This window comes from Corvus cornix, chromosome 2 (assembly GCF_000738735.6).
Source record: "Corvus cornix cornix isolate S_Up_H32 chromosome 2, ASM73873v5, whole genome shotgun sequence".
NCBI lineage: Eukaryota > Metazoa > Chordata > Aves > Passeriformes > Corvidae > Corvus > Corvus cornix.
The window spans coordinates 55,406,026-55,422,452 of record NC_046333.1 but is presented as its reverse complement, the minus strand read 5'-3'; the positions used below and the strand labels follow the sequence as shown (position 1 = coordinate 55,422,452).

The 16,427-nt window shown below is 39.9% G+C and overlaps 2 protein-coding genes across 3 annotated transcripts in view; one reads left to right on the top strand and one right to left on the bottom strand.

Moving 5' to 3' along the window:
• The window catches only part of LOC104689336 (probable acyl-CoA dehydrogenase 6), an 80,807-nt gene extending 74,938 nt beyond the window's left edge, over window positions 1–5,869 (top strand). For both annotated transcript variants that reach the window (XM_010399402.4, XM_019285591.2), the window contains one exon: window positions 5,042–5,869. In XM_010399402.4, the coding sequence (XP_010397704.2) occupies window positions 5,042–5,132 (91 nt within the window). In that variant the 3' untranslated portion in view covers window positions 5,133–5,869. The remainder of the gene's footprint in view (window positions 1–5,041) is intronic.
• BET1 (Bet1 golgi vesicular membrane trafficking protein) lies at window positions 104–13,560 on the bottom strand. Its single transcript, XM_010399156.4, has 4 exons — window positions 13,378–13,560; window positions 9,823–9,938; window positions 7,837–7,893; window positions 104–7,297 (listed from the first exon to the last, which is right to left on the bottom strand). The coding sequence occupies exons 1-4, from the start codon at window positions 13,394–13,396 to the stop codon at window positions 7,142–7,144; spliced, it is 348 nt and encodes a 115-aa protein (XP_010397458.1). The 5' UTR covers window positions 13,397–13,560; the 3' UTR covers window positions 104–7,141.
• Between the last annotated feature and the right edge of the window lie 2,867 nt (window positions 13,561–16,427).

The following is a 16,427-nucleotide window of genomic DNA, read 5'->3' as shown; positions in this document are numbered from 1 at the left end:
GTTACTCACTCCTCAAAGAACATGCAGCACAATGTATGCTTAGTGCATGAAGTCTCTGAATTTTAGTTATTAGTGTCAGAAGTAAACAGAAACAGCACAAAACTGTTTGCCAAGTTACTTTATTCATATCTGTCATTGAATCATTAACATTTTAAACTTTGTAGAACAACTGGCATTTCTTAAGTGCCTAATCTCTAGAAGGCATGAAGAGAGCTGCTTCACCATGTAGGTGCCTAGACTGGGTTGATTTTATATATGTAAATGTCTCATTTTCAGTTGTACAGATTCTAATAGGGAAAATAGGTTTTAAAAAAAAAGTTTAGAGCCCAAATATCAAAAGGTTTCATAGAAAAATACAAGCCAATATAAAACCCATAAAGAATGGACTTTCCAGTCTGTACCCTAAAAGCAGCATTCTGGAGAAGGAGAGCACTAACCTGGAGTCATGCTTGTTTATTTTTCTCTGTCTGAAAGGTTTTAAAGACATCATGAGTTGGCAAAAATGAATTATTGAACAAACCCATAAGCTATATGAAAAACCCTGTTTATAAGAGATCAGGGGAAAGAAACCTTTTAGTATCAAGTTTACTGCAATTTTTCAGATTTCATGAGTTTTAAAAAATTTCAGGTAGTGGTCCATATATTTTAATAGTAATTATGTACACTTCAATTGTTATAGGAAGAACTTACGTGGTCTTCTTAAAAGAGTTTGGGTTTTTTAATTGATTGTTACTAACTGCTAAACACCACATCTAACTGCTTCCAGTTCTTACAAATTTTACTCTTGTGGGCTGTGATGGGGAGAATGCTATCACTTCTTTACTCACTGCATTGTGAAAGACTCCAGAAAGCAGTAGTGAATAATACTGACTACTCATGTGAAATAGAAGTGTAAGTAGCATTGCAAATGCACAGCTGCAGAAGAAACTCATTTTCATTTTTCTCCTCAACCGTTGTGTAGTTATTGCAATATGAAGGTCTATCTGTAATTTAAGATAGTTAAAGAGCAAACTTCTGTATAGTTTTAAGTGGATTATTTTTACAAGTAATGTATTCCCATCTAGATTTTTTCCTTCACGTATTTTAAAAGTCAGTTCAAATACTTTATTCCGTTTCATTCTTTATTTCATTGTTTATAGTCTTTCATTCTTTACAAAGCATGTCTAAACTTGAGTGAGTCTAGACAATTGGGGGATTTTAATCAGTTTTTTCTATTATAGAAATTTATGGTTGTACCAAACAAAATGAAACCTATCCATTTCTGCTGACAAAAACCAATTTGTTTTGAGGTCTGTAGCTAACTGCTGAGACAACACTTAATATTAATTCCTGTCATCTGTGAAACGAAATCTGCAGTTTCCTCATTTTTCTGCAGAGGCTTTGAGACAGATGCCTGTCTACCAGTTTGTTTGACTTTTATGAGTATCTTGAGAAGGAGTTTAGGAGATGAAGCACATGACATCTACCTTTAAGACAGCAAATCAAAGCAGGTAACTGTATAGTGGCGATTTTAATGTAGAGCTATGCCCCAGAGCAGCAGAGGTGATGTCCACGGCCTCAGCTCGACCTTCAGAATGTCCCTGAGGAGAAAGGGACAGGGTCATGGGAACTGGCAGGCACAGCTGTGGGCTGTGCCAGCCTGGTCAGAGGCCTGCTGCACTGAGTGGCACCAGCTCGAACTCCTCTCCTAGAACAAAGCCTCCTTCAGATTCTGCTTAATTTGGGCAGCCTATAGGCAATCTAGCTGAGTCTGAAGATGGAAGAAGTCACAAAATATTAGGCTTGAGTGTTCATCAGTACATTTTTTGGAGAAAATTCCTGCCAGGAATGAAACCTTAAAATAGTTAAAATCTAAAAATCATTAGTCAAGGAAAAAAGGGCAAAGGTTTTGTAATCAAGTGCAATTTTTGCTGAAAAGAAGCAGTTCTGGCTTGGGAAGCAGTGCTACTCTGAGCCACACAAACTTTGGTAAGAATTTACCAATGGCCTTCTAACCAGGGAAGCAGAGAGCAGCATCTCTGAGGGACCACTGCCATGAAGCCAGGCTGTTAGGGGAAACCAGGGCTTAAGTCACCAAAACTCACTTTCTTCCCCATGTCTGACCAGCACTGATCACTGCCAGAAAAGGGAAAGAAAATTACTTATTTTTGCAGGAGTTTGAAGTTTGGTGATGACACCTGCATCAAAGATCATGTAGCAGGCTCCACTCAGGGTGTTTGGGAACAGAAAGGGCTTGTTCAGTTCAATGCCATATGGTTTTCCAGAGGAAAATGTACTGTAGAGCAGCTCCCAGAGCAGGCCCAGCTTCTCAGCTGCACGTAATAAATGGTACTGGAAGGCACAACTGCAAACACAATCACATTTTACCAGCTTGAAGCTACAGACAGATTTAGTGTGCCATGAGCTGCAACCTCAACACCTACATAGCACACTACAAGATCTGAAAGTTTCCTTGTGCTGTGAACAGGTACCTGTCCCTGCTTTATGGCTAGGGAGATTGCACACATGGGAGAGCTCAGCCAGCAATAAGGACCAGCCCTGATTTTCAGGAATACTAGCACCAAAAGTTTTAGGGGCAGGGTAAGAGACATGGCTTAGCTTGTGCAAAACAAGGTCCAAATGGTGCTCAGGGTGCAGAGGTGTCAACACCAGCCAAGAGAGGAATGCTAAGATGCAGACTATTTTGGATTACACTACTCAGAAACACATTCAGGCTGTAAATTAGAGGTCTCTTAATCATTAGAACAACTTTGTTGTCTGATAGCCTTCAAATTAGGGTAGTCCAAGATTAAAGGGAGCTTGTTTTTTCTCCTTCAAGCAGTGCTTGACACATTTCTGAAAGCTGTATGACATGGTTCCTATGGAGATGGGAAACATGATTTGACAACATGGACTTTTTTTGTTCCTGTTGCTATGTAACCAGAAGTTATTGATAACCTGGGTTGAGTTTGGTTGGTGGGAATTGGCTCCTCACCCTCCCTCCTACGTGAAGTTTTTTAACTTGCTATTGAAGGAATTTTTGCTTTTATTCATCAAAAAGTGGATTAATTTTTACCCTTTACACCTTTTGATTTGGTTGAGTAGTCTTATAATTTACAGTCAGTATTTCAGACACATGGAATTTCCCAAATGTAAGGGAACTCTTTGCAAGGAGGGTTTTAGAAGGACAGAACACAATAGTTGGATTTCTCTCCTTCCTCAGTTTAACTCCCCCTCTCTACAGAAAACAGCATTCAACAACACTCAACAAGTAGCTAAAGGTTTGGTCCCTCAAAATGACACCTTTACAAACTGCCTGGTGTGTTGCAGGCTAGTTCCTCATGGTCTTTGGTCATGGTGAAACCACCACTGGTTGGTGCTCACCTCAGCAAGGCTGCAGGTAGTTCAGAATGTGCTGCTCTGTCATGAGGCAGGAAAAAGGTGATGCAGAGATTAAAAGCAAAATGTTACTATGCCAGATCAAAAGCCTTTACAGCAGTAGCCTAACAATGTCCCTTACAAAAGCAATTAAATTATAGTATTTATATACATAGAAACATTTATGTGCTGTATTAATAATGCATTCTGGATAATAAATTATCAAATAAATAATAATTTATCAATTATCATAATAAAATGATATAAGTTATCAAACCATACGCATACATTAAAAAACTGATATGCAAGTTTACTTTACTATGTCCTCTTCCCCAGCTTCCTTACAGAGTTTCTGGCAGGATAGTTAATCCCATGGTTCTGTTTTCTTAGGATGAAAGCAAGTTTCTTTCCCAGAATAGGGCTGGCTAGATTAAAATCATTTGAGTCTTTTGTCATCTTAATCCGCTTAAATTAGGGGAAACCTTCTGTCCTGTGTCCCCAGAGGAGAGATCAGCATTAGTCACCTGGCTGTAGATTCTGTAAGAACTATTCCTTATCTCACCCATAGAGACAAAAATATAATTGTCAGCGAATTCATAAAGATACACACAAGCACAAAACATACGAAAGGTGTTCTGGTTTTTTGAGATGTGTCTTTGTATGTGACAGCCTGACTTGTCTGTCACACACACCACCAAAGCCAGATCTCCCCACTGCCTATTTAAAACTTCATATAAACAAGCCCCATGTGTCCAGGATTCCTGCTGCAGAGGATTTCTATTGACATCACAGAGGAGTTCTGAGGATTAGTTACTTGCTGTTGCTACAGTGAAGATGCCAAATGCTGAGCATTGGCAGGGACTTTCTGCAGCTTGATACAGCAGTAAGAAGCAACCTACCACTGTTCCAGGTCTGCTGCCTTCAGCAAGGCCCATGGGAAGGTGGGGAATCTTCAGCTACTAAGTAGAGATAGTTTAGAAGAATTGTTCTGGTAGTTTTATTGGTGCTGGCTTTTTCTTCTCCCCAAAGGAGGGAAGAAATTTGTGAGTAAAATTGCTCAAGGCTGCAGTAGTTTGCACTCTGGCTAGCACAGGGAACTTAGGCAGTATGTTTGGGATGACTTAGTGATGGTAATGGCAGGTTTTAAACGAGTGTGATCAGAAATATCAAATCAAGAGTAAATATTCTTGAAGCAGCCATTCATTTTTAAAGCACAGAAGCTTTATAGACTATATAAAACTATACCAGAATACTATACAACACTACTATCTAATACTAATAAGGCTTTTACCAGATCTTACATAGCCATTAGGGAAACCAGGATTGGTTAGAAAACCTGAATGGAAATTGTACCCTTTCTGTACAATTCTCCAGTAATTCACGTGCTGGTTGACTCTTCTACCACAGTTAAGCAAATTTAAGTGCCGCAACGCTTTTTGCTGCTGGCCCTGGAAAAGCTCCCTCCCCTCTTACAGGTCAGCTGCAGGCTTAGGCACCTACAGGTTTGGAACAGGACCAGCGGGGGTGTTGTGGGAAGCATCACAGAGCACCTGCCCAGGAACCAGTGGATGAGGTGTTCTGCAGGCATCTGGCATTTGCATGCAATGTGTAAGCAATTCTGAGCAAGCTGTCCACCATCAGAACAGCATGCAAATGTTTAAATCTATCCTTTATATTTCTGCAGAGACTTAAGATTGGTGTCAATAGGAGGTGGCACAGACGAAACCATGCTTTCCATCATATGCAAATACATGGAAATACTTCCAAGACAGTGATGCATCTCCACTCTTCCTTGAAAATTAAGAAAGCAAGAGCATGACTGGTGCTGCACACTGAAGGTGACAAGCAGCCAGTACGCTTCAAGTGGAAAATCGATCAGTAATTTTGCCATCAAAATGCACATCAAGGTCTTTCACCATTACCATTCTGTGTTCTCCAGTGTCAAATTTTTGTTGATATGAAGCACTCTGAAACCTTGCAGCCTCCTGCATCCCATTTTTTCAGTAGGTTACTTAAGTTTTCTAATGACCCATGCTAAGCACACAGAAAAAAAATGTGTTCTTTATCAAGCTTTATCTACACTTTAGAGCATCTAAACTGACAATTAAGAAACAGAACTTCCATATGAACAAAGCTATGTAGCTTAATCTAATTTCAGTATAGCTTTGCTTTCAAGATCAACAATTATGGCACAAATGATTCTCTGCCAGAATCAAACCCTAGAACAGTACCTTTCCTCTCAATTACAGGTACCTTCCCTATCTTTCCCTCTTAGCAAGCAATCATCAAAATAAGCTCTGTCATCTTTGCCAAATCCATATCAATTTGTACTACACTCTGTCATGGATTTTTGGTGATTGTAGTGGTGTTAGATTTTTATTTGCAGAATTCTACAAACAGCTGTTTAAATGTATCTGAAGCTTTCAGAGGCCTGAACTTCAACAGCAGTGTACCATGTTTTGTGCATAACTGTTAAAGAAAAATATTAAAAATAAACATGTTAATATGAAAACTGTGTGGTAAACTCTTCCTAAAACAGCCATTTAAGCTGGAAGAGGCAGCCTGTATTATTGACTATAAAAATAAAAATTGCCCCTTAAATACAGCACCGTTTCCAAACAAATACACTGCTATTCTACAGTAGAAAAAACTGTATATAAACAACACTAGCTAGGATAATACTACAGGACACTTTATTTGTAAGTTCATAATTGGTTATTAATGGCAACACATTATACAGTATTTCTAGAAAAGTTTTCCAAAATTGTAGATACAATTTCAATATCTAGGAAACTTAATTTTTTTTGAATGTTAAACTCAGCAATGTAATAGCCTCAATGATTAGAAACTACTTGGTGAGCCAAAACTAAGTCTTCAAAATAAAGTACCTTACTGTGACTGCACTTCCAACAAATGCATCATAATATACTTTAATATAAAATTCAAAATATCTGCCATTGTATTTCAGACATCATGCACTGTAGATTTAGAGACTATCACTAACTGAAAAGCAAACATACTAATGGTAAAAGTCCAAGTGATTCAATGGAATCATTAAGTTTTAAATACTTTAAATATAAAGAAAACATTTGTACTGTGTCCATATTGGTTGGTCCCAATGATGAAAGGCATTTGCTTAAAAGAGCAGATGTGTAAACATGATCTGTCACATTTAAATTAAAAAATAAAAATCCAGTTTTAAGTAACTTCTCCTCAGAACATGTAGTTTAAGCTACTTAAACAGTATCAGATCTAACCACAAAAGTAATTTTTGGGGGTACCACTATTACACTTGTTAGCTTCAGGCCAGCCTTTTAAAAATCCACAGGCAAGACCTAGTTAGAAAGATCCACATATTCTTCATGTCTTTGCAACCTAGGAAATTACTATATGCCTGAAACTGGAGCTCTAATTTAGAGCATGGTCCAGAATGAAAAGCAGAATGAAAAATAAAGCCTCGAAATTTTGCAATTACTTTATATTCAAATAACCATTGTTCTTTGAATTTTTTCAATCAATTCTAAAAACTATTTTCCCCCTAAAAAAAAATCTATCATGCTATGCTAGCAGTTTCTGCATATTTACAAATTATCCCCCCAAAACAGGGGATGATGGAAAAATTCTGATACATTAAGAAAACGATATATAATTTCGCATTAATTGTTAATGCAATTTACAACAATTTCACTGTGTTTTACCAACAGAATGTGCCACTTTAGATCAATGTCTTCATTAACTAAGGCTACAGCTGAAATTACACAATGTAAACCAGAGGTAACATGCATCACCTCAGTTTAATAATCCAGTATATTACAAAAAAAACAAATAATGAAAAGAGCATCATGTAGCATAATAGCTTTGTCTGGCTTCCTCTGGAGAGTGTTCTTAGTCTGCCCATAGTTGCACCTAGAAGTCCACCCGTAGAGTCAAAATCATTCTCCTACATTTAAAAAAAAACAAACAAGCAAACAAAACAACAAAAAAATGTCACTCTGAGAAAAGAAATACCCTTACAGCCTACTAAGTGTAGTTTTCCCTGTTTTTTCAAAATTTCCAAAACTAAAATTATTTTAGAGGCAAAAATGATCCAAGAAAAACTTTCACAGTTTTTTTTTCCATATTTTTTTTCCACAGTTTTTTTCACAGTTTATCCAGTGCTATTTTTACCCCAAGCCAAAGCAAAGCGTAAGCAAAAAAGGCATTTGCCTTTTTAATGATACTATACATTTGCTAATTGAAAACCAATACTCATATCTGAAGCATGAAGATCTTGGTTGTGTCTTAAAAGTAATGTATTTGCACACCTTATCTTTTTGAACAGAAATACTGATACTGTTGACAAATTAGTCACATATTACAGTCAACAATAAGCTGTCAACATTTTAATACAAATGTTCACACTAAAAGACAGGATGCTTTACATTATTAACTTCTTAATTCTGACTCATATTTAAAGGAAGCTAGATATTCAACACTTACCATTTCTGATAACATTTTATTCTGGTTTTTAACTTCTGTTCCAATTTCAATGGAAAGCTATGAAAAAAAACGCCAAACAAAATAAAACAAGAAGTATTAAATATGAGTAATCAGTTATACATACATTAGAGAACCCAGCTGAAAATACACGACATGACTAGCATTTCCCCAGTGAAAGCAATACCTGATATTTTCAAGAAACAAAATAACATGCACAGTGTTCTATCAATAACCCTTAAGGAAATAAAGATTTTTCATCTGACTAGATGAATCTCAAGAGTCAGAGAAAGTACTCAGTGCTCCTCTTCCCCTTTTCCAGATAATCTCTTACTTGAATTATTGCATGGACTTTTAAAAACTCAAGATCTAGTCAAGTCTGGAGTATCAACTACCCATTTCCTGGAACAACTGTTAAAATTGCTGGCACACAGCAGAGAGAACCACGAGCATTGGTTTGACTCAGTGTTGCTGGAGTTGACACTTGTAACCAGCGAACACGTCTCTTTTGACAAGCTGCTGCTGTGCTATAAATGGGACTTTCTTCAGCGAACTTGTGTAGCCCTTCTCTACTTTGTGTCCCAGAATAGAAGGGTGCTGCAGGACAAGGAGGAAAGCTGCACAGGCCAGGGACAGGCAGTCCTGAGACAGTGACCAGGGCCAGCAACAGCCCAGGCAGCAGCCTGAGACAGGTCTCAGGTGAAGCCAGAAAGTGAAGTCAGGTTAGGGTTGGAACCAGGGAGGTATGAGACCAGACACAGCTGGAGCTGCAACACAGCTGCAGCACCGCAAAGGTGGGAGCCAGCCAGAAGAGCCTTGGCTTAAAGCAGCTCTGGAGGTAAACGGGAGAACTGGCACTGAGCCTGACTCTTAGCAGCTTTTCCTCTGACATCAGCACACTGGCCTTGAACAACCTGCTCAACTCCTAGGATGGAGGGAAATGCACTCCATGCCCCCATACTTTGGATTAGCCAAAACCCATTTGTTTACACATGTCACAACTTGAATCTCATTATCTCATACTGGTGCATTTCAATCAAGAGTGAAACTGATTTTACATGAGGCTTCTTGGAAGGTTTGGAATATACAAAGATTATCACATTGCACTAAAAGATGCAACTACAGAAAGAGCTCCTTGGGGCACCATGAACTGCACTGTTGACATATACAGATTTTGAAACATAACATACCACTGGAGGAGACAAGAAATGAAATTTGATAACAAAGGTCAAAGCTTTTTTTTTACTCCCTTGTTTTAAATTCTTATTCTAAACTTGTTTAATTCCTCTTTGAGACTAAACCAATTTTAATCAACAGTATTAGCAGTAAGACTTCAAGTCAGTTCAGGCCTAAAAATTCACTGGAATGTACTTTATAAAACTTTAAGCTTTTAAGAACAAGAAACACACACAACTTTAATCTCAGAGCTGACTTTCAGTCAGACTTGTTTGAAAGAAGTCCTAAATCTCTGAAAGGAATTGGAATCATCAGAACACCAAATTTCTCCTTCAGAGGACATTAGCATGCTATTTCTAAGAGCTGTTTTCACATTACATTTTTTTTTTGACCGCAACTCCCATTCCCTGTTCCTGTGCACCACTGAGGGGTAGGAAGTAGAGAAAATTGGGAGTGAAGTTGAGTCCAGTAGAAAGGGAAGGGTAGTGGCAAGGTGTTTTAAGACTTTATTTCTCATTACCCCACGGATTTGACTGTCAATAAATTAATTTCCATAAGTCAAGTCTGTTTTGCCCACAATGGTAATTGGTGAGCGATCTCTCCCTGCCCTTGATACATGAACCTTTAATCATACTTGTTCCTCCCTCATCCTTCCACCTGAGGAGTGATAAAGCAGTTTTGGTGGTCACTTGGCATCCAAACAGGTTAACACATCGCAGTTCTAAATTTCTGTTTTAAACTATTCTACTGCTTCCCTTATTCAGGTAATTGGATTCAATGAATGTGACGATACCACTGTAGTTAAATACGTACCGATTTAATGGCACTGACTTTCGTACGCAGACTCTCTGTTAACCTGTCATTCTCTTCTTCATAAACACTGTAACCACTGTTGGTATAGCCATAGCTCCCTGCAGCTGCTGCATCACCTGTAAACACAACAATCAGTAGTCAGAGACAGAAGACACACTGGAGCAAGTGTTCTGCATGTTCCTGGAACAGGGACTCAATCTTTTTCCAAATGCAGAAGTTACCCTTCAATATGCAAATAAAAGAAGAGAAACTGAGGAATGGCTGTAATTTTTTTCCCTTGATAATGTTTTCAGATGAGTGCTATGGAAATCAATCCAGGCATTACATGGAGATGGGAATGAAGCACTGAGGCCATTACACATGGTAAACCAAACTGAAAATAGGAAAGACCATTCTCTAACAAAGATAAATATCACTCGATCACACATTTAAAGGAGAAACTATACCATGATCCTCCCATGAGTTTCTTTACAAACAAGACCTTAGAGCAGAAGTCAGGCCTCTGAGCAGAGCACTGCTGTTTCAGTCACCATTCCACAGTTCTCACTCCTGCCTGTGTTTTTTGGGTGATGGAGCTTCAGGACTGTCATCCAGACAACTGAGTCAGCACAGTATGCAAGGCAGAAGCAAATGAAAGCTGCTCAGCCCCACACCTTCACTTCCTCCAACTTCTAATAAACATCTCCTACAGACAGCAGCTGGACAGCAGCATGGGTAGAGGAGAATTAAAGTCATGTCCAGTTGAGACAAAAATCAGTCATAGACCTCAAATCTAAGAACTGAAAACAATGCAGAGATCAAGACTTAGAAAGGCAACCAGAAAAGAACTACTATAACCTTTATGATAAAGACCGCACTAGATTAATTCAACTAATAATGCAGTTATAACATTAAAAAATATTTTTCAAATATATATAAATATTTTTTTGCCTAGTCACAATGGAACACTTAAATTGAATGCCTTTTAAATACACTTTAAAGATTTTTGTGTTTAGGTAGATTTTTTCTTTTTGAGGCAAAAGGAGAGAAGAGACACCAACCATATTCACGTTGGGAGCTCCATCTCAGAAAGCTTCATTGTGTGCTTGGCATACATAATATTAATATTTTAAAATAGAGCATTACAATGCTATTTTGATGATATAATTTTGTATTTACCCATTAAACCATTCTTTAGATCTAATAATGAAGATCTTTTCATTTGTATGTTAAGCTAATGACAGATCTTCAACAAGACCGAATTACAGAATCTTCTGAGTTAGAAGGGACCCACAAGGATCATCCAAGTCCAGCTCCTGGCTCTGTGCAGGACCATTTCCAAGAGTCACACCATGTGGCTGACAGTGTTTGCTTCTTGAACTCTGCCAGGCTTGGTGCTGTGACCACTTCCCTGGGGAGCCTGTTCCAGAGCCCAACCACCCTGTGGGTGATGAACCTTTTACTGATACCCAACCTAAACCTCCCCTGCTACAGCTTCAGGCCACTCCCTTGGGTTCTGTCACTGGTCACCACAGAGAAGAGATCAGTGCCTGCCCCTCCTCTTCCCCTCACAAGGAAGTTGTAGACTGCAATGAAATGTATGTTTTTATTTCATCCCAGTGAGTCAAGAAGCCTTTTCTACCCTGACCTAAATTAAAAGTACCAATGCCTAACACAGAAATGTGACTAAAATGTTGTAATTTAGAGTCAGGGTTGTTCTCACTGTGTCTGATTTTACAAGTGCATCTAACTACAGTGCTTCCTACCAAGTGACCCATGATTTTGATTATGTTTGTAAGTTAATATACCATACAGCTTCATGCCAAAACACTGAAACTGGGTCTCTTAAATGGACTGTGACAATGCAGACATGAACAAGTGCCCCAAAGCTTTTCAACAGCACAGCTGCTTCTTTTCACGTCACAGGAAGCACAAGGAAGAAGCCTGGCTACAACTATTCATGGGAAACACAGAAACTTCAGCGTGGCAGTTCTACGGGCTCTCCTGCAACACTGCTCATTGCCATGTAACAGGGACATGACCAAACATAATTGCAGGCTAAGAGAGAGGTACCAGGTAGCTGGTGACAACTGCAGAGGTGCTGGTACCCAGTTTCTATTTCCAACTTATCAAATAAAAAATAGTTCTGAAGTGACAGCTGAAATGTGAAGGTAAAGCAGAATATTTTACTGCAGCTGGTAACAGACGTTTGAGCTTTCTGCTTAGCCTTCCAGAAAATTTTTTTAAAAAGCAGTTTCAGGATGATCCTTAAGGCATTGTTTGCCAGAGACAGCCTAGAAGCAAGCATGCTCTTTCTTCAGAACTCCTGCATAAACATCCATTACCTCTTCAGAAACACCACACTGAGCTGGGTGGCCTCCACTCCAGCCTCTCTCAGCTCACACCCAAGAGCAAGCTGTCAGTCTGACAAAGGAAAGGACTGAAGACCCAAGCACTATCAAATGCCCACTTTTTAATGATAAACATCCTACAACCTCTCTTGATCCACTAAGAAGCTTTCCCAAGACTTGTTTGATTTCATGAAAATACTACTGCACAATACAAATCTGAAGTGTAGGAGTAAGTCTAGGGTAGTGTCAGACACACCTGGTTTAGCCCTAAATATTTTGTAGGAGGAAGCCCCAGAACTCAGTCATACACTTCCGAAGCGCACACATCTCCTAAGCTATACGGTGCCGTCACAGCACCCACATGGTTGTAGAACATGATGTGGGAGTTCAAAGTTTCCTTATAGTCATCAGCATGACTGCTGGCTGAAAAATGCAGCCTAAGCTGCTCAAGACACTCAGCAGGAACTCTGCAAGGATTTCTCAATTTGCACCAGATTATATCTGTAATAAATTTATAATAGTTGGGATTATTGGCTTTTTACTCCCCAAACATGGCACGAAAACATACAGAAGTACTAAAAAAAAAAAAAAACGAAAAACAAAAAAACCCAAAAATTTCTGAACTTGGAGAGGACTTGACTGAAGAGCAACAAATCTGCCCATCCATGGGAACACATCTAAAACTAACATGGTGTTAGAACAACTAAACAACAGCACAACTAAATAGGGCAAAACTATTTACAAGAGCATGTAGTGACAGGACAAGGGAAATGTGTTCAAATTGAAAGACAATAGGTTTAAATGCAGTATTAGGAAAGAATGCTTTACTGCGAGGGTGGTGAGGCGCTGGAACACCCACAGAAGCTGTGGGTGCCTCATCCCCGGAAGTGTTCAAGGCCAGGTTGGATGGGGCTGTGAGCAACCTGGTCTAGAGAAAGGTATCACGGCATGGGGGGTGGACCTAGATGGTCTTTGAAGTCACTTCCAAACCAAATCGTATGATTCTATGATAAACCACAAACCCTAGTGCTGCTCCGTAAATCCAGCTGGGCCAGAAGGAGAGGCAGAGGCAGGGGTGATGGCCCTTCCCCGCCAAAGCTCCCAAGCTCTGCCGCAACCCTGCACCCACGGGCACAGCCCCTCTCACACCTCCCCGCCCCGAGCCCTGACTGCGGCCGGGTTCTGCCCGTGTCGCGGCCCGGCCCGGCCCCGCCGCCGCGCTTACCCAGCCCCGCGCGCCTCATGGCTCTGCCCTGAGCTGCCGCGGGAGGAGCGGGACAAGGAGAAGGAGGAAGAAGAAGAGGAGGATGAGGAGGAGGCCGGGAGCGCCGCAGGAACACGGCGGGGCTCGGCGCGGCGGCCGCGGACCCTTCACCCGCGAGCGCCACGACAGCGCTGCGCGCGCGGCCCGCTGGGTGCGCGCCCGGGGCGCGACGGGACCGCGAGGGGGCTGCTGGGGGCTGTAGTCCTGGCCGAGAGCCGTAACGGACTACCAAAAAAATTAAAATTCAGTGCCGAGTGGAGATTTTCACTTCTTTTTTCCTCCACCGTTTATTTAGAAATAACAGGCATGCCACTTCAGCATACAGCAACTTGGATTGGAAACTTGAAGATTACATTCTTATTGAATGATTTAAATTTTGTTTGCAATGATAGTTTCTCCTTCATTCTTTAACCCCTTGCAATGCTTTAGCACAAATTAGTTTTGTCTGCTTATATGAAAGATGTGACTCATTCTATACCACTGAATTGAATTTTTTTGCCAGGATGATGCCAGAAGGATTTATCAGCACTCCACTGAAGAGGAATCACCATGGAGTCCATACAGAGTTTGCTATTTCAGGTGTGGTTTAGTCCACTGGACTAAAGAAACTTCACTGTTTTTTCCAATTCCAACAAACTGCCTTATCATGAATTGCTTTGGTATGTATGTTCTTGTAGGAACCAGGACCTTCAGTATTGGGCCAGCACCCACTTGCATTGTACAAGGTATAGAAACACATACCACACCTCCTTCTTCAATGAGCTTGCGGTACAGCAGGAATCTTCACCTAGGCAGGCAGAGCTGTAGAAGGAAGAATAAAATAGTTCTGGTCAATAAGAAGGCCCATGGGATCCTGCTGGCATCCTGCTGGCATCCTGCTGACCTGCTGTGTAACTGCTGTATGACACCCCAAGTCTCTTTTTTGCAGTGCATAAACCCACAAATAATTGCAGCATTTCTTTTCTCTCCATTTGTCAAAGTGCATTTGAGACCTTAGTCTTGTATCTGTCCAACTTCAGGACAGACACTGAGAAGCTGCTCATTTATTTACTTCTCTGTTGCCTCTGGATGCCTCTGTCTCAAACAACATTACAAAGAGTAAAGTAACTTAGTGTAGAAAATGGCTCTTTATTTAATTTTTGATAATTTAAGGAGTTCATCCAAAATTTCAAGTACAGCATTATTTGCACATCCAAAACAGAAGAGAAAGCCAAGGAGATGAAATGAGCTGCAGAGCTGTGCCCTTTAGTGCTCACTGCAGAGGTAATCTCCACAGGATTCTGTCTGGAACTCAGCAATTCTTGCAGGAATTTGCAAGCTGCCATTATTGATAACCTGACACTTGATTTACAGCAGTTCAGGGAAATGCATCAGTTGTTTCAAAGAAGGGAAAAGTGCTATCACCAGATTAAAGCTCAAAGATTTAGCCCTTTGAGGTAAAACCATCTGAAGTTCACAGGTGCCCGTTTCTTACCTTGCCAGGGCAAAGATGTCTCTTAAAGGATTACATGCTTAAAGCACCAAAATTTAGATGTTGCAAAATTCACAGGAAATGAATGGATTCTGAGAAAACCTTCTTCCTGAGTGCTTCAGATTTGAACTAGGGCTCTGTTACGAGCAATGTCCTCATCATCACAATTTTTGAAGAGGGGCTAGTGTGACAGTCTATACAACAACTAAGTAATCAGAGAGTTAAAACTGAAGTTTTGGGATGCAGTAGGAAATGTCTTTTCCTAACAGCTGGCCTGACTCTCTCTCACTGTTAGGTGCAATTTTATTTACGTTTTTGTCTTCATACACCATTCGAGTAAATTATCGCATTTGGTGGCATTGCTATATGAAAATACTTGTCTTTATGGTATTTGCATATTATATGTCATCTTTTTATTTCCCACATGACTCACGTTCCATTTTTCAGTAAATATGGATTTATACATAACTAGGTAAAATGTATATCTCTCTACAAGGATTGTAGTTATGATTCATGTTAAGGGGCTCATTTTTCATTTTTGCTTACATTTTCTGTAAAATAAAATCCCATTTAACCACATGTAAGGTGTTCACAACTCATAGTGCTCAGATATATAATCTCCTTATGATGATGTGAAATAACATCTTGAGTCTCTGTGCAATTTATAAATAGCGCATTTAATTCTATAGTTTCTTACAGCAAAGCATGAAAATGGTACTGACGTGAATAATGTTTCAAATCCATTTCAGTCGTACTGAATTTATGTTTATTTAATACACTGGAAGTACCTCATAGGAGATTTAATTCTATAGATCTCCTGGCATTACAATAAGGCAATTGTGATTACATCTCACAGCAGAGGCTGGACACAGAGGTCAACTGGGTGTCATTAATATTCACTATGTTTACATTACATTTCCATGGAACAGCTTGTATTCATGCTGATGATTTCTCAGAACAGGTCTGTGAAATAAATACCGTTTTTCTGTTGAGGTGATTAACTGCACTCCTGTTGGCTTCCTGGCCCATTCCCTGGCAGCTCCCTACACGGAGCCCTGAACTCCTCTGCCTTGCAAACCGGCTGTGCATGGTTGGCTAGCAGGCGTGGCTGCAGCTGTTCCATAGCATCTGCAGTTCTTCCTGCCAGGAAGCCTAAATGAGTAGTCAGCAAGTGACTGACTCATCAATGTTTTGTTTATCAGTGACAACATACAGGAAGAAAAAGCATGTTAAAAAAAAAAAAAGCCAGCAAGCTTACCTGTCTTGTCAATGCTTTTACAGTCTTTTAATAGTAGCCTGCTACAGGTGTGTCATTGTCAGGGACCCTGCTGAGACAATGTGCATGTCAGACTCCTTTCCCCAAAATATTAATGAACAATTACTACTGTTTAAAAAAACACGAAAGATGTCTTTTATAAAAGAGGAGCGTTCCACATGCCCTACCAACTGTCCTATCATTGCTACCATTTTTTTGGTTCTCATTACTGACTCAAATTAAACTTGATGAACACATTTACATAACAAACAGTCCATAGATTTC

Excerpts from the sequence above, each read along its gene's own strand:
- BET1 (XM_010399156.4), bottom strand. Across the intron at positions 7,894-9,822 it reads AAGTCAGTGCCATTAAATCG|CTTTCCATTGAAATTGGAAC; the intron begins GTACGTATTTAA and ends TTTTTTTCATAG. Across the intron at positions 7,298-7,836 it reads ATAAAATGTTATCAGAAATG|GAGAATGATTTTGACTCTAC; the intron begins GTAAGTGTTGAA and ends TTTTAAATGTAG.